General features: G+C 46.4%; 1 protein-coding gene across 4 annotated transcripts in view; it reads left to right on the top strand.

Annotated features, from left to right (window-relative positions):
- Positions 1-23,806, top strand: part of COL5A1 (collagen type V alpha 1 chain) — a 148,324-nt gene that overhangs the window by 99,854 nt on the left and 24,664 nt on the right. For all 4 annotated transcript variants that reach the window (XM_064727571.1, XM_064727570.1, XM_064727572.1 and 1 more), the window contains 18 exons: positions 101-154; positions 3,469-3,513; positions 4,742-4,795; positions 4,973-5,017; positions 5,666-5,719; positions 6,231-6,338; positions 6,749-6,802; positions 11,038-11,091; positions 15,144-15,188; positions 15,468-15,521; positions 16,505-16,549; positions 17,197-17,250; positions 17,746-17,799; positions 19,703-19,756; positions 21,416-21,523; positions 21,684-21,773; positions 21,959-22,012; positions 22,605-22,712. In XM_064727571.1, the coding sequence (XP_064583641.1) occupies positions 101-154; positions 3,469-3,513; positions 4,742-4,795; positions 4,973-5,017; positions 5,666-5,719; positions 6,231-6,338; positions 6,749-6,802; positions 11,038-11,091; positions 15,144-15,188; positions 15,468-15,521; positions 16,505-16,549; positions 17,197-17,250; positions 17,746-17,799; positions 19,703-19,756; positions 21,416-21,523; positions 21,684-21,773; positions 21,959-22,012; positions 22,605-22,712 (1,134 nt within the window). The remainder of the gene's footprint in view (positions 1-100; positions 155-3,468; positions 3,514-4,741; positions 4,796-4,972; positions 5,018-5,665; positions 5,720-6,230; positions 6,339-6,748; positions 6,803-11,037; positions 11,092-15,143; positions 15,189-15,467; positions 15,522-16,504; positions 16,550-17,196; positions 17,251-17,745; positions 17,800-19,702; positions 19,757-21,415; positions 21,524-21,683; positions 21,774-21,958; positions 22,013-22,604; positions 22,713-23,806) is intronic.

Below are 23,806 nucleotides of genomic sequence, written 5' to 3'. Positions count from 1 at the left end.
GAAAAGTTTCCTCCAAGAGCTCTAGAACTTGCAGGACTTAAAGAAGAACTTTCCCCTCTGATGCTGTGGAGGCTCTGACTGATTTTGTGTTTGGTTTTAGGGCCCTCTGGGCAAACCTGGTCTCCCTGGCATGCCTGGTGCTGATGGGCCCCCGGTAAGTGCTGCTCTCCCTCCTCTTCCTCCTCCTGGGGCTTCTCCCCACCCTGGGCTTGGAAATGGGAGCCCAGGTTGGGATCTGAGCCCCTCACAGCTCCAAAGAGGAGGAATGGGAAGGGTGAAAGCAAGGAAAGCTTTTTTGGTTGGGATAAAATGGAAATAAAGAGCACTGTATTAAAATGGAAATAAAGGCACTTTAAAAGGGAGATAAAGAGAGCCTAGAATAGAAATGGGGTTTAATATGAAAGAAAAGACAGTTTAATATGAAAAAAATTAACATAAAAAAAGTTTAATATGAAAAAAATGTTTAATATGGAAGAAACATCTTGCAAGGTCAGCTCAGCCTCCTTGGAGGCTGGGGTTGGTTTGGGAAGCCCCATCACAGCTCTGCTCACCCTGGGTACTTCCCACCATCCCTTCAGGCTTCTCTTTCCTCTTTTCTTGCTCCTTCCCTGTGTTCTGTGGGTGTTTATTCCCATCCCAGGTTTCACAGGGGTGATAAGAACAGGTGGAAATTCCCTGTCAGTGTTCCATTCTCTAACCCCACTTTAAACATCCTTTTCTCCTCGCTGTCGAAATCAGTCTCAAAAAAAAAAATCACCAAGCTTTTCAACCACATCTCATTGTTACCCATCTCAGAGAGACATTCATTTAAGAATGAAAAGAAAACCCTGCAAAAATTGTTTCATTCTGTAAATGCAGAGCACGGCCTGAGGAGAAAAAAGAAATTAAAAAAAAAAAAAGAAAAGGAAAGAAAAATTGCATTTCCCAGCCTGGGATTGTCATTCCTACAGAGGGCACTTGGAACATCCGTACAATTGTTAGCTGAGTCAACAGAGCAGCTCCAGCAAAGCCCAGAACATCTCTAAATCTGTAGGTTTTGATGTGAAATTCCTGCAGCAGCCTCCGGGGAGCTTCTGCTGGAGAAATTCTATTTTTAAGCAGCCTGGAGGCTGTGGAGGAGCTGCAGAGTGGCTGTGCATGGGCAGGGACCTTTCCCACAGGTGGGCTTGGGTTGCTCTTTCCAAGGACAAAAAGGGTTTTATTGATAGAAATCTGTCTTGGAAAATCCCTGAAAATCCCTGAGGGCCTCTCTGGGAGAGCTGCTCGTCAGTTTGTGATCTCAGGAGATGGGCACAGTGAAAATGGGGATGGTTCAGTGCAGGGTGGACCAAAGCTTTGGAAATGCTGCTGCAGGTTCATCCTGGAGCTGGAGGCAGGAGTGGTTTTAGGGACGTGTCCTGGTGCCATTAAAATCACAAATCAAGCTGAAATTTGAGTTTTCTCCCCCGTTTTGCTGCTGGAGGAGTGACAGCTGTCATCTTGTTCCTTTATTAAACTCAGGGAGTCTGGCTTGTCTGCCATTCCCTTCTGAAACTGATGATGGAAAATGCTCATCATTTTCTTTGTTATATGGGTGGAAAATGGTGAATTTAAAGGAGAGAGCTCAGTGAAGACCCCAGGGAGTGCAGAATGGCTTTAGAGCAGCTGGGTGTGCTCCCGTCATCCTGAGCAAACCCAGGGGTGCAGTGAGTGCCCTTCTGGGGGTCACTGATATTGCAGATATTGCCAAATGTGAAAAACGCCAATCGCTTGTTTTAAAAATTGTAAAAGTTTAATAGTAATAAAATGGTTATAAAAATAGTAATACAATTAGACTAATAATAGTTTGGACAATTTGAATTAGGACAATATGAGACAATAGAAACAAAGAGTTATGGACAGTCTGGGTCCACCTTTTTCTGGGCAAAATAAGCCTGAAAAAGGACCCACATTAACAGAGGATTAACCCTTAAAAACAATAACCTGTTGCATATTCATACACCTCATACAAGGTGCATAAATTCCATTCAAACACAGGATTCTGTCTGGTCATCATCACCTTCCTCCTCTGAATCCTGACAGCACCTTTGAGGAAGAAGTTCATTTCTTCTCATAAAGGAGCAATAAATTCTTTCTCTGAAAGATTCAGGTGTCCTGTGGCTGCTATCTCAGTGCCAGTCCTTTCTTTAAAAAAAGTATCCTACATAGCACAGTTTCTATTTTAACATTTTGTTATAACCTAAAACTATATTTAACACACTACTTAAGAGAATTAATACAGCATCACTTTCTAACACAACACATATAATATCCATTTGAATATTTGCAAAAAGCCAATCATAAAATAAGCATTTTTCACACCAAATCAAAAGTTATTTTCCATCCCATTTTCCAGCTCCATTTTGCATCCAGCTGTAGGGAAACCACCCAAAACCTCTTCCCTGCATTTCCCATTTCTCCGTGACCCTCCCAGCTCTACCTGGGGCAATTCACACTTTGATTTTCCCTGCCTGCCACCCCAGAAAAAGGCCTCAAAGGTGATGAGAACATCTTGGGAACTTTGGGATGCTGAATAATTCAGCATCAAATGCCAAGAGGAATGCTGGCCAGCCTGTGGCTAGCAGGGATGCAGGTTAGCTGAGCACTTCTCATGGGAGCGCTGGTTCTGGACTCCACAAATCAGAAACTTAATGAGGGGCTCTGACCAGTCTGGGCACCTTGTGACCTTCACGATTCCCTGCCACCAGGATTTTATCTGTTTATCTGATCAAAATCCCTGGGCTGCTTTCCTGCTGAGCTCCCCCAGGTGCTCTGCTGTGCAGAGAATATTCCAGAACGCTTCGTGCTGCCCTGCTGGGAGGTGCTGGAGGGGAAAATTAGAAATAACCAGGTGGAAAAGCACCAAGGAGCCAAATGCTGCTCTTTTCCCTTTGGGAAAAGCAAAGTGGTTTCAGGAAGCCAATTGTGGCAGTAGGGGCTTCCTGGGGAGCAGCTGCTCTCTGAGAAATCAATCACAGCTACCAAAGCATTAAATGTGCTCTAAACCCAACATAAATGTGCTTTAAACTCCAAAATAAATGTGCTCTAAACCCCAAATTCGGTGTGTTCTAAACCCAAATTCATGTGCTCTAGACCTCAAATTTCATTGCTTTAACCCAAATAAATGTGCTTTAAACCCCAAAATAAAAGTGCTCTAAACCCCAGATTCGGTGTGCTTTAACCAACATAAATGTGCTCTAAATCCCAAAATTCAATGTGCTCTAAGCCCCAGAATAAATGTGCTTTATACCCCAGATTTGGTGTGCTCTAAACCCCAAAGTCAATGTGCTCTAAACCCCAAAATTCAATGTGCTCTAGACCTCAAATTTCAATGTGCTTTAAACCCCAACATAAATGTGCTCTAAATCCCAAAATTCAATGTGCTCTAAGCCCCAGAATAAATGTGCTTTAAACCCCAAAATTCTCATTTCTTTTCTCTTTTATCCACAGGGTCACCCTGGCAAGGAAGGTCCTCCTGGAGAGAAGGGCAGCCAGGTGGGTGCCCACAGATCCCTCAGGGCAGCTGGGTGGAGATGGAGCTCCACAGGCATGGCCAGGAGAGGGGCTGAGAAGCAAACCCAGCTGAAATCTGAAAGCTGAGCCCAGATTTTATCTCTGGGTGTGTCCTGTGAGCTGCTCCCAGCTCTCCTGGCCAGCAGAGCAGCCCACACCAAGAACCCAACCTGGCAAGGGGAGCTTGCTCCTGACAGACACAAATAAATATCCTTTGTGGCACAGGCAATGCAGGAAATAGAATTTTTTTTTCCTCCCTTCCACCTCCAAGTTGCTCTTTAACAATATATTTGAGATTATTGTCAGAGGCCAAAGACCTTGAATTATGCACTGGTCTGTCTGTCTGTCTGTCTGTCCAGGAGATTTGCCATTCCTGCTGCAGCCAGGCTCTCAGACAGCACTGCACTTGTCAAAAGTCAGAATTCAGCCCAAGAGTGCTGCTGGGCACAACCACAGCTGGGTTTGTCCCCCTGGTGTCACAGGAGGCTGAAAATTCCAACCTTTCCTCTGGAGAAATCAAAATGGTTTGGGGGTGGTCCCTCCTGTCTGTGATCATCACCAAAAGTTTAATTTAAATATTAAATATATATATATAATTTTGGTATTAATTATGATATATTTATATAAATTTATATTTATAATATACATTTACAAATTGTATACTTTATTTACATTTATATTTATAATGTTTACATTTATATATTAAATTTATATTTACATTTATATATTTATGTATATTTATATTTATATATAATATATTTATATTTATATTTATATTTATATTTATATTTATATTTATATTTATATAGATTACATATATTTCCAAAACCATATTTATATTTTTGGGAGCAGGCTGGAACATTCCTACAGAACAGAACATGTTCCTCCTCTCTGGTTTTCTCCAACCCAAACCACAAATCATACCTTGTGCATCAATGCCCTTTCTAACAAATTGTTTCCATCCTGACCCTCCTCATCCTCCCTTTCCTGTTGGATGGATCTTTGCCACCCCACCTTCTGCAGGTGATGGTCCTGCAGTTCCCTGGGCTATTTGGGATTATTTGGGATTATTTGGGGCTGTTTTCAGGTGCTGCTGCCATTCCTACCCATGTGGGAAACAGGAAATTTGTTTTCCACATCTTCTCCTCATCACTGCGCCTTTGGGTTGGTTTTTGATGTGTTTTTCTTTGTTTTCATTTCATCCCCTCAGGGTCCCCCAGGTCCTCAGGGCCCCATTGGTTACCCAGGACCCCGTGGAGTCAAGGTAAGGAGATGCAGGAGCAGTGTCCAGGTCACTGGAATTCTCCATTCTGGCCTGGAGCTTGCAGAGATACAATTAAACATCACAGAAATCAGAAATCACCACAATTAATGGTGATTTTTCATTTCTTCTCTCTAAACTTTACCCCTACCCTGGTAACACCTTGGTTTCTCTCTCAAGGGAGCAGATGGAGTTCGTGGCTTGAAAGGCACCAAGGGGGAAAAGGTGAGTTCAGTTTGGGTTGTGGTTCTGTAATTTCTGAACATTTTTGTAGATGGATCCCACAGGATCTTCCCTGGGAGGTTTTCTCCTGCACAAAGGGTTTTTCTTGGGAGGGAAAAAAGGGAACTGAGCACTTTTCCTTCATTCTTGTCCCTCCCCAGAAACTCAGCAGCAGTTTGGGATCTCCCAGCTTTAAAACTTTCTGGGAAATGTCTTCACTGCCTCTGGGGATGAGCTGTAGGATGAGATGCATTATTGATTAACCTGCAATTAAAACCTTCCTGGCTGAAGGAAATATTGCAGTGTCCTGGAGGCTGCCTGGGAGCAGGTGCAAAACCTCCTTTTATTCACGAGAATAAAACCAATTCCACCTCAGAAATAATTGGTTCCCAGTGCTGCCAAGGTGCTGTTGTTCACCTTGGGGCTGTTTGTGGTGCTGCCTTGCAGCCAGGATGGGATGCAGGGCACATTTGGGGACACTGTAGGGGTTCTTTGGTGTTTTTGGTGGTGCTTGTGCACTCCAAGGACTTGGGGAAGGCAATATGTGGACCTCAGCTTGTCCTCCCTGAACAAGTGAGGCTTAAAAAACTTTAATTCTTTTTTTTTCCCCATCTCTACACCTTGGGTGATTTTTCCCCTCTCCATTTTCAGGGTGAAGATGGTTTCCCTGGCTTCAAAGGTGACATGGGCATCAAAGGAGACCGGGTGAGAGTCTGAGACCTCAATGAGAAATCAATGCAGCAGCTCCTGGCGAGCCAGGAAAAGGCTGTTCCCAGCATGGATCCATCTCCTGCTCCCTGTGGGACACAGTGACACTGCTGTCCCCTGTGCTGCAGCTGGCACTGCCACAATCCACGTCAACAGCTCAGATTTCCCAATAATTCCCATAATTACCCTGCAGCTGCCCAGCTCAGCCCTCAAACACTTCCCAGGGTTTGCTTTGCACATCCAGTGAAGGTGAAAGGGAGGAAGGTGAAAGGGCTCCAATCACAGTGATGAAGGCTGGTTTGGTGGAGGTGTTCCCAGTGTGGATGGGAGAATTTTGTGGATAACACCTGAATTTTGTGGGATTTTGGTCACACCCACAATTTCATCTCCCCGAGGCTCCTGCTGAAGCCCAGCTTTCTCCCAGAGCAGCTCCGTGGAATATCTGCTGCCAGCAAAGCCAGGATCTGGGACTTGCCTGTCTAATTAACACTTCTCTGGTAATTAACAGGGGGAAATTGGCCCCCCTGGCCCTCGGGGTGAGGATGGGCCCGAAGGTCCCAAAGGTCGCTCTGGCCCCAATGGAGATCCAGGTCCTCTTGGTCCTGCTGGAGAGAAGGTGAGCCCAGGATGGGAATTCCGTGTTTTACACCAAACCCCACAATTTTTGGGTGTCTCAGGGGTGTGGGCAGTTTTAGGGCAGAGGAGCTGTGGGAGTTTTGTGTGAAGGGAGGCCTGAGGGAGGTGGGTTTAGGGCAGCCCCATTGAGGCTTTGGTCTCTTTGGGGTTATTTTTAAATAAAAATATCAGAGGGGAATAAGTGGAGAAATGGAAAGGTTAATTTAAATAAATTTCAGTAAAATCCCAGCCATTCTTAACTGGTTCCCAGCACACTTACAGTGCTCACTCTGCATCTCCCAACTGGGATTCCCTCAAAGTTTAATCCCACCTGCCCTGCTCCTCCCTGCCCCTGGCATCCCCCCTTCCTGCTGCCTCAGAGGCTCTCACTCCCTTTTCCTTCTTTTCCAGGGAAAACTCGGCGTGCCAGGACTGCCCGGGTACCCGGGCAGGCAGGGCCCCAAGGTAACGGGCACGGGATGGGTTGGCATGGGATGGCATGGGATGGGGAGGTTTGGATGGGACAAGATGGGAAGGTTTGGAATGAGATGAGAAGGTTTGGATGGAAATGGAATGAGAAGGTTTGGTTGGAAATGGGATGGGGAGGTTTGGATGGGCTGGGATGAGGAGATTGGGATGGGATGGGATGGGATGGGATGGGATGGGATGGGATGGGATGGGATGGGATGGGATGGGATGGGATGGGATGGGATGGGATGGGATGGGATAGGGAGGTCTAGGATGGGATGAGGAGGTTTGGGTGGAAATGGGATGAGAAGATTTGGATGAGATCGGATGAGAAGGTTGGAATTGGATGAGGAAGTTTGGATGAGATGGGATGGGATGAGGAGGTTTGGGTGGAAATGGGATGAGGAGTTTTGGAGGGGATGGGGAGGTTTGGGATGGGATAGATGGGATGAGGAGATTTAGATGAGATGGGATGAGGAGGTTTGGGATGTGATAAGGAGCTTTGGATAGGATGGGATGAGCTGGGGAGGTTTGGGATGGGATGAGATGAGGAGATTTGGATGGAAATGGTGTGAGGGGATTTGGATGGGATGAGAAAGTTTGGATGGGATGGGGAGGTTTGGGATGGGATGAGAAGATTTAGGATGGGATGGGATGGGATGAGAATGTTTGGATGGGATGAGAAGATTTGGATGTAAACGGGATGAGGAAGTTTGGATGAGATGGGATGGGAAGGTCTGGGATGGGATGAGATTTGGATGGGATGGGGAGGTTTGGGATGGGATGAAGAGGTTTGGATGGAAATGAGATGAGGAATTTTGGATGGGATGTGGTGGGAAGGTTTGGATGGGATGAGGAGCCCAGGAACACAGCCCAGCTCAGCCCCCGTTTGTGGGGTGAGGTCCCTCCTTCCCACTCATGCAGGACAAAAATAGGGATGGACAAAAATAGCTGCCAGCCCTGAGCTGCTGGAATTCAGGGGCTGGGCATGGCTTGGCTCCCAAAGTGGTGGGAAGAGCTGCACAAGGGCTGGGATGTGCAGGGAAGGCTCCTGGGAGCTTTCCTGCTGCTGAAAGGCATTTCAGTCCTTCTCCTCGGATTGGGGTTTTTATCTTCCAAGATAGCATTATCTAATTAATTAAGGAGAATAGTTAATGACTCAGGGTCTCCCTGAAATGAAAAGAAAGCTGCCATTTGCATATTTGCAAACATCCTTTGTAGCTTCTCTCCACGCCCACCTCCGTTCGAGCCATTTCCAAGGCATTTTTTTAAATTAAAACTGTGAATTCCACTCCATAGACTCAGGCTCCAGCCCAGTTTTCACATGCCCTGGAGGCTTTGGGAACTTCTGTTTTTGTTAACTTTTTTTTGTAAGAATGGTATTTTATTATTCATGTTCCCTGCTTTAAAAAAACCCAGCTTGTTTTATTCTGGAGACAGAATTATCTGCAAGAGATTGTTTCCTGCTTGTGGTGGGGCTGGTTTATTTTTAATTTCCATTTTATATCTGGAGTAAGGTTGGGGGGAGGTGGTTTTTTTTTTGCATTTTCTTGGACTAATCCATATTTTAAAAGCATCAGCAGCAATTCTCCAGGCGTTGGCATCAGACAGGAACAAGCCAGGAGTTAAATTTTCATGTGCACCACAGTGACTTAGGAGCTAAAATCCAAAATTCTGCCTGGGCTCCCATCACAACTGTGGGCTTGGGGTTTTGTGGTGACTGCTAATGAGCCATGGATATTTTGGTTTGGTGTTGTTTTTGGAGAAAATTGAATTTTGGAGAAATTTGAATTTCACCCCAAAATTTAGGGTTTTGTAGTGATTGCTAATGAGCCATGGATATTTGGTTTTGGCATTGTTTTTGGAGAAAATTGAATGTCAGAAAGCACCCCAAAATTCAGGTTTTTCTAGTGACTCCTAATGAGCCATGGGTATTTGGTTTTGGTGTTGTTTTTGGAGAAAATTGAATGTCAGAAAGCACCCCAAAATTCAGGTTTTTGTAGTGACTGCTAATGAGCCATGGGTATTTGGTTTTGGTGTTGTTTTTGGAGAAAATTGAATGTCAGAGGGCACCCCAAAATTCAGATTTTTCTAGTGACTGCTAATGAGCCACAGATATTTGTTTTTTGTGTTGTTTTTGGAGAAAATTGAATTTCGGAGGGCACCCCAAAATTCAGATTTTTGTAGTGACTCCTAATGAGCCATGGATATTTGGTTTTAGTGCTGGTTTTGGAGAAAATTGAATGTCAGAAAGAACCCCAAAATTCAGATTTCTGTAGTGACTGCTAATGAGCCATGGGTATTTGGTTTTGGTGTTGTTTTTGGAGAAAATCGAATGTCAGAGGGCACCCCAAAATTCAGATTTTTGTAGTGACTGCTAATGAGCCATGGGTATTTGGTTTTGGTGTTGTTTTTGGAGAAAATTGAATGTCAGAGGACACCCCAAAATTCAGGTTTTTCTAGTGACTCCTAATGAGCCATGGGTATTTGGTTTTAGTGCTGGTTTTGGAGAAAATCGAATGTCGGAGGGCACCCCAAAATTCAGATTTTTGTAGTGACTGTTAATGAGCCATGGGTATTTGGTTTTAGTGCTGGTTTTGGAGAAAATTGAATGTCAGAAAGCACCCCCAAATTCAGGTTTTTGTAGTGACTGCTAATGAGCCACAGATATTTGGTTTTTGTGTTGTTTTTGGAGAAAATTGAATTTCAGAGGGCACCCCAAAATTCAGATTTTTGTAGTGACTGCTAATGAGCCATGGATATTTGGTTTTGGTGTTGTTTTTGGAGAAAATTGAATTTCGGAGGGCACCCCAAAATTCAGATTTTTGTAGTGACTGCTAATGAGCCACAGATATTTGTTTTTTGTGTTGTTTTTGGAGAAAATTGAATTTCAGAGGGCACCCCAAAATTCAGATTTTTGTTGTGACTGCTAATGAGCCACAGATATTTGTTTTTTGTGTTGTTTTTGGAGAAAATTGAATGTCAGAAAGCACCCCAAAATTCAGATTTTTGTAGTGACTGCTAATGAGCCACAGATATTTGGTTTTTGTGTTGTTTTTGGAGAAAATTGAATTTCAGAGGGCACCCCAAAATTCAGGTTTTTCTAGTGACTCCTAATGAGCCATGGGTATTTGGTTTTGGTTGAATTTCGGAGGGCACCCCAAAATTCAGGTTTTTCTAGTGACTCCTAATGAGCCATGGGTATTTGGTTTTGGTGTTGTTTTTGGAGAAAATTGAATGTCAGAAAGCACCCCAAAATTTAGGGTTTTGTAGTGACTGCTAATGAGCCACAGATATTTGTTTTTTGTGTTGTTTTTGGAGAAAATTGAATTTCGGAGGGCACCCCAAAATTCAGGTTTCTGTAGTGACTGCTAATGAGCCATGGATATTTGGTTTTGGTGTTGTTTTTGGAGAAAATTGAATTTCGGAGGGCACCCCAAAATTCAGATTTTTGTAGTGACTCCTAATGAGCCATGGGTATTTGGTTTTAGTGCTGGTTTTGGAGAAAATTGAATGTCAGAAAGCACCCCCAAATTCAGGTTTTTGTAGTGACTGCTAATGAGCCATGGATATTTGGTTTTGGCATTGTTTTTGGAGAAAATTGAATGTCAGAGGGCACCCCAAAATTCAGGTTTTTGTAGTGACTGCTAATGAGCCACAGATATTTGTTTTTTGTGTTGTTTTTGGAAAAAATTGAATGTCAGAGGGCACCCCAAAATTTAGGGTTTTGTAGTGACTGCTGATGAGCCATGGATATTTGGTTTTAGTGCTGGCTTTGGAGAAAATTGAATGTCAGAAAGCACCCCCAAATTCAGATTTTTGTAGTGACTGCCCAAATTCAGATTTTTGTAGTGACTGCTAATGAGCCACAGATATTTGTTTTTTGTGTTGTTTTTGGAGAAAATTGAATTTCGGAGGGCACCCCAAAATTCAGATTTTTGTAGTGACTGCTAATGAGCCATGGGTATTTGGTTTTGGTGTTGTTTTTGGAGAAAATTGAATGTCAGAGGGCACCCCAAAATTCAGATTTTTGTAGTGACTGCTAATGAGCCATGGGTATTTGGTTTTGGTGTTTTTTTATAAAAAACCCTGAATTTTGGAGGGCACCCCATTGCTGGTTTTGCTGTCATTGGAGGGAGGCTCAGGGCACAAGGGCTGGGAGCTCTGGGGATGCCCAGAGCTGCCCCAGGCGTGTCCTGAGCCTCTCCCTCCCTCTCTGCTCTCCCCCCAAGGGCTCCATCGGATTCCCAGGATTCCCAGGAGCCAACGGAGAGAAAGGCACAAGGGTAAGAGCTGCATCTCCACTGCTCCACTCATTTCTCCCTCTCCAAACAGATTTGGGGACCATTCCTTTGCTCCAGAGGCTTTTCCACTCAGGAATTACCCAAAAAGGCTCATCCCAGGGTGAAGTTCCTGCTGCAGGACAGGAGGATGCCGGGGATGGCACATTCCCAATTAAATTCAGGGAATTTTCCCCCTCAGGATATTTTAAGAGGCTCCTCTGAACCTGAATCCTTTGCTCAGGGCACAAAGAGCTCTTTAATTAACAGTAATTATTAGAGATGGCTGAGTCTGTTCAGAAGCAGCCAGAACCATCTTTCACCCGACTTGAAATTCTAAATGCATGGCTGGGAACACTCTCAGTGCTTTTAATAAGCTGCTCAAAATTCAGAGACACCCTGAAAATCAGGGGGTTTCATCCCCCAGCCTTGTCTCTGCCTCTCACCCCACCTCCACAGCCTTCTCTCCGAGTGGGGAATTGTCTAAATATACTGATTTATTTTTTATCTGCTGCAGAACATGCTGGAATTAAAGGATTCAGAGTACAAACAAAGTCATTTTCTGCACCAGCTCCGGTCACAGTGACAAGAAGGGGGAGTGAGGACAGCAAGTGGAATTAGTTTCCTTTTTACTCTCATTTAAATAGAAATGACTTCTAACAGGCAGCTTTGAGAGGAGCCCAGCAAATATAAATCACTTTGCACTGCATTAATATCCCAGCACTGCAATTTGAGTTCTATCCACCCCCCTTTTTTTTATCATTTCATTTCATTTGGAGCTACAAATTCTCATCCCCATCCCTCCCTCTGCTCTGGCTGGGCAGGAAATTCAGAATTACCCCTTTCCTTCTCAAATATCCAGCAATAAAACCCCTGGGCTGGATTTTGGGGGGGTGTAGAAGAGCAGGGGAGGGATGTTCTGCTTTGAATCCCTGCACATCCATGAATGATTCTATTCTGGGATGGAATCAAACCCAGCTGGGAGGGGATGGGAAACCTTCCAGGGAGTGGGGAAGGTACCAGGAGCTGGGCATTGCTGGGGCTGGAACAAACCCTGAGGGGGTTGAGGGTTGAATTTTGGCATTATCCAGCCTGAAAGGGGCTGGGGAGGGAGCAGATCTGATGGGAAAGGGCCCAGCTTCAGAACCAAGGCATGAGAGGAGAAGAAAAGGCAAAAAAAAAATCAGCACTTCCCTCACTTTGATTCCCAATGTGCCTTTAATGGGGGTAGTGAGGATATTTAGTTACACCCTTGGCTTGCCACACATTTCTTCACGTCAGGAATTAAAAAATGGCTTTTTAACCTCTCAAACATTGATTTGTTTCATGGTAATTCCAGTTTTTAATATTTCTTTTTTTAATTTTTTCAATGGGTTCTACCATTTTATACCAAATTAATCAACCTGCATTCACTTTATCAGTGTAGAGAGAGATTTTCATGGACAAATCTTTCCATTAGCAACAAGAGCTCAGCTTGGAAATTTAAGACTAGCAGAAATGTTGATTTTCAGTAACAGCTTTGCTATCCATCTATAATTTTTTTCCCCCTCCCAAGTATCCCATTTGAAAAAAGAGAAAAGCAATTATACACAGAATTATAGGCTGAGCTGGGGTCACTCTGCTCCAGTCCTCATGTTAATTTAAGCCTCGTTGAGTCAGACTTGATAAATCCCCTCTGCTTCTCCTAAGACCACTCAATTTGTTTGGTTTATGAATGTGTTCACATGGAGCCAAGAAATAAAATTTCTAGGTTTTTTTTTTTTTTCCCTGAAGTTCAATGTGGAATAACTCAATTTGGAGCTGCAAAAACCCCAAATCATTTGTTTGTCTTTTCTTTATCACAATATCCCCATTTTGCTCTTCAATTCCCTGGTTTATGTGGCCAAAATCATGCAAATCCCACATTTCTCTGCTGAAATGGAGCTCAGCTTTTCAGCCTGTTGTTCCAGCAGCACAGAGAGTCTTCCCAAGTTGTTAAATAATTCAAAAAAAGGTGAAAATCAAAGGTGGAAGGGCAGGACCTGCACAGGCAGCTGAATTTTAGTGCTGAGGTGCTGAACATCCCCAAACACAAAAGTTCAGCTCGTGGATGTTCTGTTGTACAAAAAAAGGGCTGAAAAGGTAAAATTGGGGATGGAAAAGGGGATGAAGGTGTTTAGGGGATGAGGCTGGGAGAACTGGGGTTGCTGGAGAAGAGAAGCTTTGGGGTGAGCTGGTGGTGGCCTTGCAGAACTGGGTGGGAACTTGCAGGAAAGATCTATAAAATCTAATAGAATAGATAAATCTATTTAAAGGAATAAATCTATTTAAAGGAGCCTGAAGTGAGACTTTGGATGGGGCTTGGAGCAGCCTGGGATGGTGGAAGGTGCCCCTGCCCATGGGGATGTTTGGAATGAGCTGAACTTTAAGGTCCCTTGCAGCCCAAAGCAGTTTTTGGTTCTCTGTTTGGTGCTTTTGGAGAATCCTGACCCATTAAATCCCCCCAGAGCCCCTCCTCAGCTCCAGGTGGGCTCAGCATCTTTTCAAGCCTTGCTCATGAAATCAATAGCTAACATGAATAATAAATCTTATTTTAAGAGCTATTTTCTCCCTTTAGAAGGGAGCAATAGATTTCCCTGCTTGCCCAGCTTGACAGAGCTCCCCAAATCCAACTTATTTCTTGGTGTGCCTGGAAAAATAATCTGAATTTAGCTGCCTTTCATGTCAAAATCCTTGTTTGACAAATACAGGTCTGTGTATGTTTACAGTGAATATAAATCCTTTGCAACTGCACATGAATGCATGACTAATGACAGCAATAAGCAGGGGGAAATTTGGCTTAAAAATAGAATTGTGGGGGGCTACCTGAGGGGAGGCAGCACCCCCTCCTCCCCCCTGCTCCCAATTTATCCTCCCAGAGCTCCAACAAAACCAGCTGGAATATTTTAAAGCGAATTTTGTCGTTAATTAAAAAAAAAAAAAAATGCCAGCAGGCTTTAATAAATGGAGCTGCAAGAACAAGGAAGATTCAGCAGGACTAATTTTAGCAGCTGCAGGAAAGTTTTGATGGGAAAGTTTTGCAGCTCCTGTTTTATGTTCTGCTGGTTAATGAGTGTCAGAGCTGAGCAGGCTCCGAGGTGATGGATTTGGGGCAGAAAATGGCAAAGGGATATTTTAAGCACCCAGGGAATCGAGGTTTCCTTTCGAGGTGATTGGTGCACCCTGCAGGACCCCAGGGCAAAATCAAACCTCTCTGTGGTGTTTTGGCCACTTGACACCAGCCCAAACTGGGCTTTTAGGCCATTCCTCTGCTTTTAGGCTCAGCTTAATGTGCTGCCAGCTTTGTTTGCAGCAGGCTGTGCCTTTTCCATGGCAGGATTTATCCCAGGGAACCGAGTGCAGCTGTCAGAGCTCATGAGCTGCTGCCAAACAACGCCTGGAATTCCTTGTTTAGCTCTGAGCTGGGGAAGATTTGGAAATATTGAGGGCAGCCTAATTGGAATCTGTGTCACACCTTCCCAAACCCCACAGGAATCTGTGTCACACCTTCCCAAACCCCACAGGAATTTGTGTCACACCTTCCCAAACCCCACAGGAATTTGTGTCACACCTTCCCAAACCCCACAGGAATTTGTGTCACACCTTCCCAAACCCCACAGCAACCCTGGAGAAGTGGGGTGAGGAACCTGCCCTACATCAGGATCAGTGGGCTAAAGGGGTTACAGGTGGAGCTGAAGAGGTTTTCACTGGGTTTTTGGGATACTGAGGGGGTGGCCTCATCTTTGAAAGCATTTTGGGGTTTTAAAGGACTTTTAGTCCTTTTTTTAAAGGACTTTTAGTCCTTTTAAAGGACTAATCTGCTCCTGGAGAGATTCATTCCCTCAGAGAGCAGATGTTGTCTGGGATCGCTCTCCAGACCTGCCCAGTGCTATAAATCCAAATAAATACAAGAATCAGGAGGTGGAGGTGAAGCTGCTGCTGATTTTTTCCTGGCAGATGAGAACAGAGAGGTCCCGAGGCTGTGTGTGTGTGACAGGCTCTGCTGTGGGTTCCTAATCCCTTCTCCTTCTCCATTCCAGGGCACCCCTGGCAAACCAGGTCCGAGGGGGCAGCGTGGTCCCACGGTGAGCAGCCAGTTCTTCATCCTTGTGCCCTTCAAAACCTTGTCCTGGCCAAAGGGACACTGGGATGGGCTTTGTGTCCCTTCACTGAGGGGGGATCTGGCCTTCAGCAGCTGCAGCTGGGACAGGGGGACACAGATTTGGGGCTGGGTGTCTCCACTGAATGTGGTTTAAATCTTTCTGATGACTTTCCTGTCACCCCTTGCTGCTGCTGCTGGGATGATTTGTTGACCCCCATGCAGCTCAGAAAGGCCTCAAATGTAATTTTTGTGTCTTTTCAAGGGTCCACGTGGGGAAAGAGGCCCCAGGGGAAGCACTGGAAAGCCTGGCCCAAAGGTAAGGCCTGGGGGTTTGAAAGGACTTCAGATGCTGCTGCTGGAGAGATTCATTCCCTCAGAGAGCAGATGTTGTGTGGGCATTGGGCTCACTGTCCAGCCCTGCCCAAGGGCTGTAAATTCACATAAATACAAGAATCAGGAGGTGGAGGTGAAGCTGCTGCGAGTTTTTCGTGGCAGATGAGAACAGAGAGGTTCTGGGGCTGTGTGTGAGCCTTTGGGGTGGTGTCCCAGGCAGTGCTGGTGTGGAGAGCAGCTGATCCATCACCCCCATCTCCCTCCTTTCCTTTTCCATGGGGTTGGGAAAGCTGAGCCCTCCTGAGGCTCATTCCCAGCTCAATGACCCAGCTGCAGAGGATGTGCCCAGGTTGTGGAAATGTGCTGGCCCAGGAGCCAGCAGGACTGTGAGGGCATTCCCAAACTGGAGACCAACACAGCCCCAACACCAGCACAACCTAAACCTCCCCAGCCCCTCATTTTTGGGCTTTAAATAGAGTTTAAACCCCCTGAGAGCCATTTTTGGAGCCGTTTTTGCCTTCCCACTGCTGAGCCAGGATTGGGATTTTTCCAATTTGGGATTTCTCTCCAAACCAACCCCAAGGCATTGACTGATTACCTGAGCACTGATCACCAGGCTTGATGGAAACAAAGCTTTTATTTACAAACAAATCTCTGGGCTTTGTGTTGGCATGAATTTTGGATAAATCCCTCCTCTTCAGGGTGGCATTGCTCTCTCTGTGTCGTGGAAATATCCCAATCTCCCCAGGATTTTTATCAGGGGATGTGGGGGGAACAAGCAGCTGCTCATTTGTCACTGGCTGCTGTTCCTGCCACAGAATTATTATTATTAGAGAGGCCTGGGGGAGTTGCTGGGGTGTGGTGTCACCGTGGGCTTGGTGCCATCTGAAGCCTTGGCACACAGAAGCTGTGATGTTAATTTTGATATTTTTTTAAATGTTCTCTTGTTTTCCTTCTTCCTAAAAGGGCAACTCTGGTGGTGATGGCCCCCCTGGTCCTCCTGGAGAAAGGGTAAGATGAGCTGAGGGGCACAGCAGGGCTCAGGCTCTGGCAGAGGTGGTGGGATTGCAGGCCTGAGGGGTTTTTGGCAAGGTGGATCCTCCTGGGTGCCCTGTTAGCAGAGAGGAGTGGGCAGGAGCCAGGGTGCAGCTCAGCAAAAGGGAAAATAAAGGGAAATTCTGGTTAGAAATGCAAGGTGAAAGGTGCTGGTGTGGAGAGAGGTCCCCCAAGCCACCTCCAGGCCTCAGGTGCTGTCTGAGCTCTCCAGGGAAGGCTCAGGGGGGACTTTGGGTGTCCTGTGGAAGCATCACTCATGGGAGAAGGGACAAATCACCCCTGGGTGACTGCAGGCAGCCAGAATTCCAGCACTTTCTGGAGGATGTGGTTCTCTGGAACCTCCTGCTGCTTTCTCAGATCACAGTCAGGTGGGAAATCCTTAAACAATGGGACTTTCATGATTTTAGCCTCAATTCTGGTTTGGTTTTTATTTCCCCACTGGGTTTTGTTCTATTTCTAATTTTTTCTACACAATCACCCAGCATTTGCCTTTCCAGGCCTTTGTGCTTACCTGCTGCTCACACAGAGGGAATATTTGTAATATTTCATATCAAGTGTTGCAGGTTCCTTAACCAACTTCTCTGCCTTGTCCTTCATCCCAGGGACCACCAGGGCCTCAAGGACCAACTGGATTTCCTGGACCAAAAGGGCCCCCTGTAAGTAACTCAAAATCCAGAGGGATAATCCAGCCTTTCCCACCCAGCCTGAGCTGATTCCCTGACAAATTCCCAAGAAAAGGCATCACTGAGACATGCTGCTAACAACCCCATGGTTTCAGATTTTAAATAGCCAAGTCAATTGCAGCTGATTATAAATGTTCATTTCCTACTGACTCAGGATCTCTGGGATCTTTTGTGGCTGTTCTGTGCTTTATTTTCCCTCTGTGGACGTGGAGGACAGCACAGCACTGCTGTCCCTGCAGTTGTTGCATACACTGGGAGGAACTCAGAATTGGTTTGGGAGTGATTTCCTGAGCAGCTCCTGTGAGATGAATCCTTTGGGAGATGTGTGGGGAGGAAAGGGGTGCAGCTTTTAGGATCTGCAGCTCCATTTCCCAGTGAAATAGCTGGGAGTTGAGGCAAGCAGGGCAGATTCAATGTTTGGCACAGTTTTATTGCCAAGCCCTTGGTGATGCTGCTTTTCTCCCACAGGGTCCTCCTGGGAAGGATGGATTGCCTGGGCACCCTGGACAGAGAGGAGAAACTGTAAGTAGCCAAAAAACCTTGGACTGGACATCACTCCAGAGGCTCATTTTGGGTTCTCCAAAGCCTCCTGTGCTGCTGGGGAGATGCAGCCCCAGGTTGGGTGGTTTGGGGTCCCTGAGGGTCCCGTTTCTTCCCACTGCCTTCCCCAGCAAATGAGCATTAAAAAGGTTTTGCACATGATGCATTTTTCCCCCTCTGCTTTTCAGATGATTTAATTAACTTGCCTGGCATTTGCTAAGCAGGGCAGTGCAAACACTGCTCAGCCCAGCATCAGGTGTTTATTGACAAGCCACAAGGCTGGTTTTAAACCAAGGGGGTTTTGAGGTATTTTTGAGCCTTCAGGTCAGGATTAACTTAAAGGTGAAGAGTTTTCAGCTGCCAGAGCCTGACATTGAGTCTTCCTTGAGTTTTCCATGACATCCAAGGTGGAGGGAGCAATGAGAGCTTTGACAGCACCTGCTGTCATCATCTTCTGAGACTGCAATCAAAAGTATCAACCTCCAGATCTGCAGGAATGAATGGGGAATGATCTTTTAATCATTTTGGGGTCTGAAAGCTCTCCCTAATTGTTTTCCTTAATTTGCCTCTCCTAGGAAAGAGAATCTCTGTTAACCTGTGCCATCAGCCTTGCAGAGATCACTTTCCCCTGCACACCCAGGCAGGAGAAGTCCCCTTTTTGTCCCTTTCCCCCCTCACAGTGCCAAAATGCAAGGAGAGAAGCAAAAAAAATGAATTAAATGCTCTTTCTACATCAGTAGCCTGGTCAGTGCAGTGCATCTTTGTGCAAGATTGAATCTCTGTGTCAAACACTTCCCCTTATTGAAGTTCCCATTCAGCAGCAAACAGGCATGCTGAGATATTTGGCCATATTAGATTTGCAAAGATTGGCTTTAAAAAAACCATGACAGATTCTAAAGCCTCTGTGCCCAAGGCTCAGAGTACAAAAGGAAAGCCCTTTCTTCAGGTTAATAAGGAAAGTCCTGCACAGAAATGATCTAAATATTTGTCTGTGATAAGAGTTTAAATTGCACCTTCATTTCCCAAGGATATTTTGCCATTTCCCCACCAGTGACAGGACATTTTCTGATCTGCAGGCAGCCAGAATAGCATGGAGGAGTTATTTAAGCATGACAGGCTAGCGTTGGCATGGGATTTATCTGATCCTCTTTTGTGGCAAGCAGAGAATAGCCCGTGTGCCCTAAATGCCATTCCTCAAGCTTGTCAGCAGGCTGGAGTAACAACCATAATTAATGTGCTTTTTAAGGAGTAGCCTGGGAGAGCCAAACAATTGCAGTGGTGAGAGTTGCTCGTTGTCACTCTTCAAAATGCCATTGGAAGGAGCTGTCAGGGAGACTTCCCTGCTCATCAGCCTCTGCAGACAAACGGGGCTGTGCTTCCTTTCAGCAAATGTTGATGGAGGAGATAAAACTTCACTCAGCCCCCGTGGGTTAAGCTGTTCCTGAGCTTCTGGGAGCTGAGCTGAGACAGAACCAAGCCTAAACCAGCACCAGAATGGGCAGCAGGAGAAGGGAAACAGCTTTTAAGAGTTACTCAGCATGAAAAAATTCACACTGATTTTAAAAGCCTTTTAATAGCCATTAATGGCGTTTTTAATTGCCATTTCCTCCATGGTTTTATGAGCGGAACAGATTTTTATAGATATACATATAAATGGCCAAAGCACAGCAGCTCCATCCAAACAGCAGGGCTGAGCTTTGAGAATCCCTTCTTCTTCCTCTATTTCACCCTTTCTAAATGCACAAAGACATTTTTCCCACTTTCTGTTTGATTTTTTTATTTAATTTTCCTTTGAGTGCCCACCCTGGTCAGGGGGAGGAACAGTTGGTGGCAGTGTGACCCTCACAGAAATGTCACCTCTTTGTCTTTTCCCTTTCTCTAACAGGGTTTCCAAGGCAAGACTGGCCCTCCAGGCCCCCCTGGTGTTGTAGGGCCTCAGGTAAGAAGCAAATGCTCACCCCTGCTTGTGCAGCAGGGACTCCTTTTCCAGGGAAGGCAAAGCCTTGGCAGATGGCTTTGAAATTCCTGAGGCAGGTGTGAAATGCCCACCATGGCCCCAGCTCACCTTGCTGAGGGGTTGGGATGGGGTTTAGAAAAATGTAAATGTGGTGGTTCCTGTGAGCTCAGCACAACCACCCTGGTGTAAAACCGGAGTAGGGTGAGAAAAGAGCTGAAAAACACAACCCAGATGAAAAGCACAAAACAGCTGAAAAACACAAAAGAGCTGAAAAGCAAAAAACAGCTGAAAAAGACAAACAAGCTGAACAACACAACCCAGCTAAAAAACACACTGAACAACACAACCAGCTGAACAACACACCCAGGTAAAAGACACAACCCAGCTGAAAAGCAAAAAACAGCTGAAAAACACAAAAGAGCTGAAAAGCAAAGAACAGCTGAAAAACACAAAACATCTGAAAAAGACAACCCAGCTAAACAACACAACCCAGCTGAAAAGCACAACCCAGCTGAGCAACACACCCAGATAAAAGACACAGCCCAGCTGAAAAGCACAAACCAGCTAAAAAACAGCCCAGCTGAAAATCACAGCCCAGCTAAACAACACAACCCAGCTGTAAAGCACAAAACATCTCAAAATCCACATCCCAGCTCAAAGGCCTGCAGCAGCCAGGGGGTTAAATGAGATCTCCAAGGGCTGAGCAGCTGCTGGTGGTCAGGGCAGAGCAAACGTGATGCCAGAGTGCTCTTCCATGTCACTGTGAGGAAAATCATCCCTCTTTCATCTGAAGGGCTGCCAGGTTCTGTCAGGGCTGGGCTGGTTTGCTTTCAGTCACCTCAAACAAGCACAAGCACAATTTCCAGTGAGCCTGCACTGAGCTCAGGACTGGCTTTGGGTCGAGCCTTCTTCCCTGAGCTGCTGGGGAGCAGCTCCTTAATTAGAAAGCAATTAATTTGTCCTCTTTAATGACACCATAAAGCCCCTGATTTGTAAATTCCCTGATTAGGGGCAATCCCCTGACGGCTCTGTCTGTCTTCTCAAGTGCAAATTAGGCTCGGTGGCAATTTGGTGGGGCTCTGCTGGGTGCACTTGCTGTGAGCTGTGGCTGCTGAGTGAGCTCTGCGTGCTCTAAGCGCCCTCCCTGCAGCAGGACATGAGTTACAGCCCTGTCCCCAAAGCCACCAAGGGGGCAGAGACGCCGTGGCTTTGTGCATGTGGCTTTTGTCCTCCTAAAAACGAGCCCTGTGTGACATTTGTCACCCTGAGTGCCCTCGGAGGGCAGGAGGCAGGCGGTAATTGCCAGGCAGAGCGAGCCTCATGCATTATTTATGCCCCATCCGAGCAGGAATCAGCGGGCTTGGAGAGTGCTTGGGAAGTTTTCAATTAAAAAGGGAAAGCTAAGCATAATAGTTGTGGTGGTGACATCTCGTTTGGGTGAAATTTGGGCTCACTCACAGTGCCTCACTCACAGTCTGCTGTGAGTGATGTTGGAGGCTTCCAGAGCAGATGCCAGAGGGGGAATGTCTCCAGGGATTGCTGGTGGCACTGAAGGCTCCTCTTCCATCCCACCCTGCACTTTTCCCTTCCTCAGCTGCTCTGCCCATACCCACCCCGTTTTCTCTGACTGGTTTTTTCCAGGGCCCAACTGGTGAGACTGGGCCCATGGGTGAGCGAGGCCACCCAGGCCCTCCAGGCCCCCCAGGTGAACAAGGCCTCCCTGGCCTCACTGGAAAAGAAGGGACCAAGGTAAGGATTGGAATTCACCTCCTTGCTGCCTGTCCCTCCCTGGAGAGGATAACTCAGAAAAGAAATGGAGCTCCTGCCTTGTCCCAGCTGGAGGCTGAGGAGATGAGCTGGGCCTCCATGGAATGAGCAGATCCTCAGCTCTTTCTCCCTGTCCTTGCAGGGGGATCCTGGTCCTGCTGGCCTCCCAGGGAAGGATGGTCCTCCTGGATTGAGAGGGTTCCCTGGAGAACGAGGCCTCCCCGGCCCCATTGTGAGTAGAACCTGCTGGGTCCCTCCAGTTGTTGAGTTCCCAGTTGCTCCAGTTGATGAATTCCTAGTTTCTCCAGTTGTGAATTCCCAGTTTCTCCAATTGTGAATTCCCAGCTACCCCAGTTGTTGAATTCCCAGTTGCTCCAGTTTGTGAATTCCCAGCTGACTTTATTTTCCTTCCTCCAGGGCTCTCCAGGGCTGAAAGGCAACGAAGGTCCCCCAGGCCCTCCAGGCCCAGCCGTGAGTATCCCTGTCCCTGCAGGCAGCACCATTTACAAGCTTGGCAGGGCCAGGCCAGGGTTAGTCACAGCTCCAGGCTTTATCCTGATTTTCCTGACGACTCCCTGCGTGTTCCTGTATTTTACAAGCCCTGCATGTAACAGCTCAGTCATTTTGTGGGGTCAGCTGTGGATGTACGTGACAGGCTGAGGGAGCTGCAGGGGTTCAGAACATCCAGGGTTTTGTTTCTAATCCACCTGCTTTGCCTCTGGAAGTTGTCTCCACTTGAGATCCCTGCTCAGGGCTGTCCTCCTGGAAGGAAACATTCATCATCCAACCCTCCCTGCTGGCTGTGAAGTGGCTCATGCTCTTGTTCCAGGCTGTTTAAGTGTCCCCAGGAGCTGAGCAATCTGCACCATCCAAAGGAGAATCCAGCCCTTCCAGGGATTTTGATTAAAAAAACCAATCTGCAGGGCCCCTTAGGCTGGTGGTACCAACTCTCCACGTGGCAGTTATCCCATGGATGAAGAGCTTGGATTTCTCCCTGCCTGGGCATGGGTGAAGTTTGATACTGCAATTAAAGCTCCTTTCCTCCTCCTCCTCCTCCCAACAGGGCTCTCCAGGGGAACGTGGCCCTGCAGGATCAGCTGGCCCTATAGGATTGCCAGGCAGACCTGGCCCTCAGGGACCTCCAGGACCTGCAGGTGAAAAGGGAGCTCCAGTAAGTACCAGGATGGAGATGGACAGTTGGAGATGTGTGCAGCAGGGAGTTGAGCATGGAACCAGTGCTTGTGGAGATTTAAATTATTAAAAAATAAGGATATAAAGTTCAGCTAGGAAGGAATTTTCTCATCTTGAGCACATCAAACCACTGGATGTCAGCTGCTCAGGTGCCACCCCTGTCAAGCATGGCTGTGACCCCAGGGACTGGTGTGTCCTCAGGCAAGGAGAAGGCCTGGGGGCTGAAAAGGTGCCACAGCCTGTGTCACCTCCTGGTGACAATCAGCCAAGGGCCAGGCCTGTGGGCAGAGAGCTGAGCCAGCCCCATCAGCAGAAGGAGCCAGAGGTGGCTCTGCTGATGTCAGGCTGCTCTTTGATATCAGAAGTGCTTATCAGCCACGCTTGCTGCTTTGTTAGAAACTCCAGCAGCTGATCCAGAGGCAAGAATTTCCTGGTGAATCCGTTTTAGGAACATCTGTCCTGCTGAGTACCTGCAGCATGTGTCAGTCAGGACAGGGATGAATAGGCAATTTATGTGGCATCTAATTTATTTAGAGGAGAGCACCCAGGATTCAGATGCGATTCAATCATGGACGAGGAAACTGGAAAATATTCACTGTTCAGTTCCTGTAAACAAACAAATTTGATTGAAAACTCCTGCTCAAAGGAGTACAAGTAGATGTTGACACAGAGATTGTTTTATTCGCTTCAGGTGATTTTATTTGTCCAGAAACTCAGGATGGGCCTCCTGAGAACCCCCCTGAGCTGGGGGTCAGCCAGGGAGGGAGCAGGACCAGAATCAGCAAAATCTGGCTGGTGGGAGTAAAAATTACTTGTTTGTCATCCAGGCAGGGATGGCAGAGGGTTCAGATTAAATCAGATTATGTTGCTGTAGCAGTGAAATTGCAGCTGTGATCTGGGTATTCACTGCTTACATTTGCTTGTTCTTTTCATTATCCCTCAAGACAGAAGTTTTGTCTCCTTTCAGACAAGGAGCACAGATGAAATATCAGCTCTGCTGCTCCTGCCCGTGCAGCCAGGAGTCATCAGCAGCTGAATAAAACCTTAATGGGCTGTAATGGCTCGGTTGGAGGG

This window comes from Zonotrichia leucophrys, chromosome 17 (genome assembly GCF_028769735.1).
Source record: "Zonotrichia leucophrys gambelii isolate GWCS_2022_RI chromosome 17, RI_Zleu_2.0, whole genome shotgun sequence".
NCBI classification, from domain to species: Eukaryota; Metazoa; Chordata; class Aves; order Passeriformes; family Passerellidae; genus Zonotrichia; species Zonotrichia leucophrys.
Note: the sequence above shows the minus strand (reverse complement) of the source record. Positions and strands in the feature narration are given on the sequence as shown.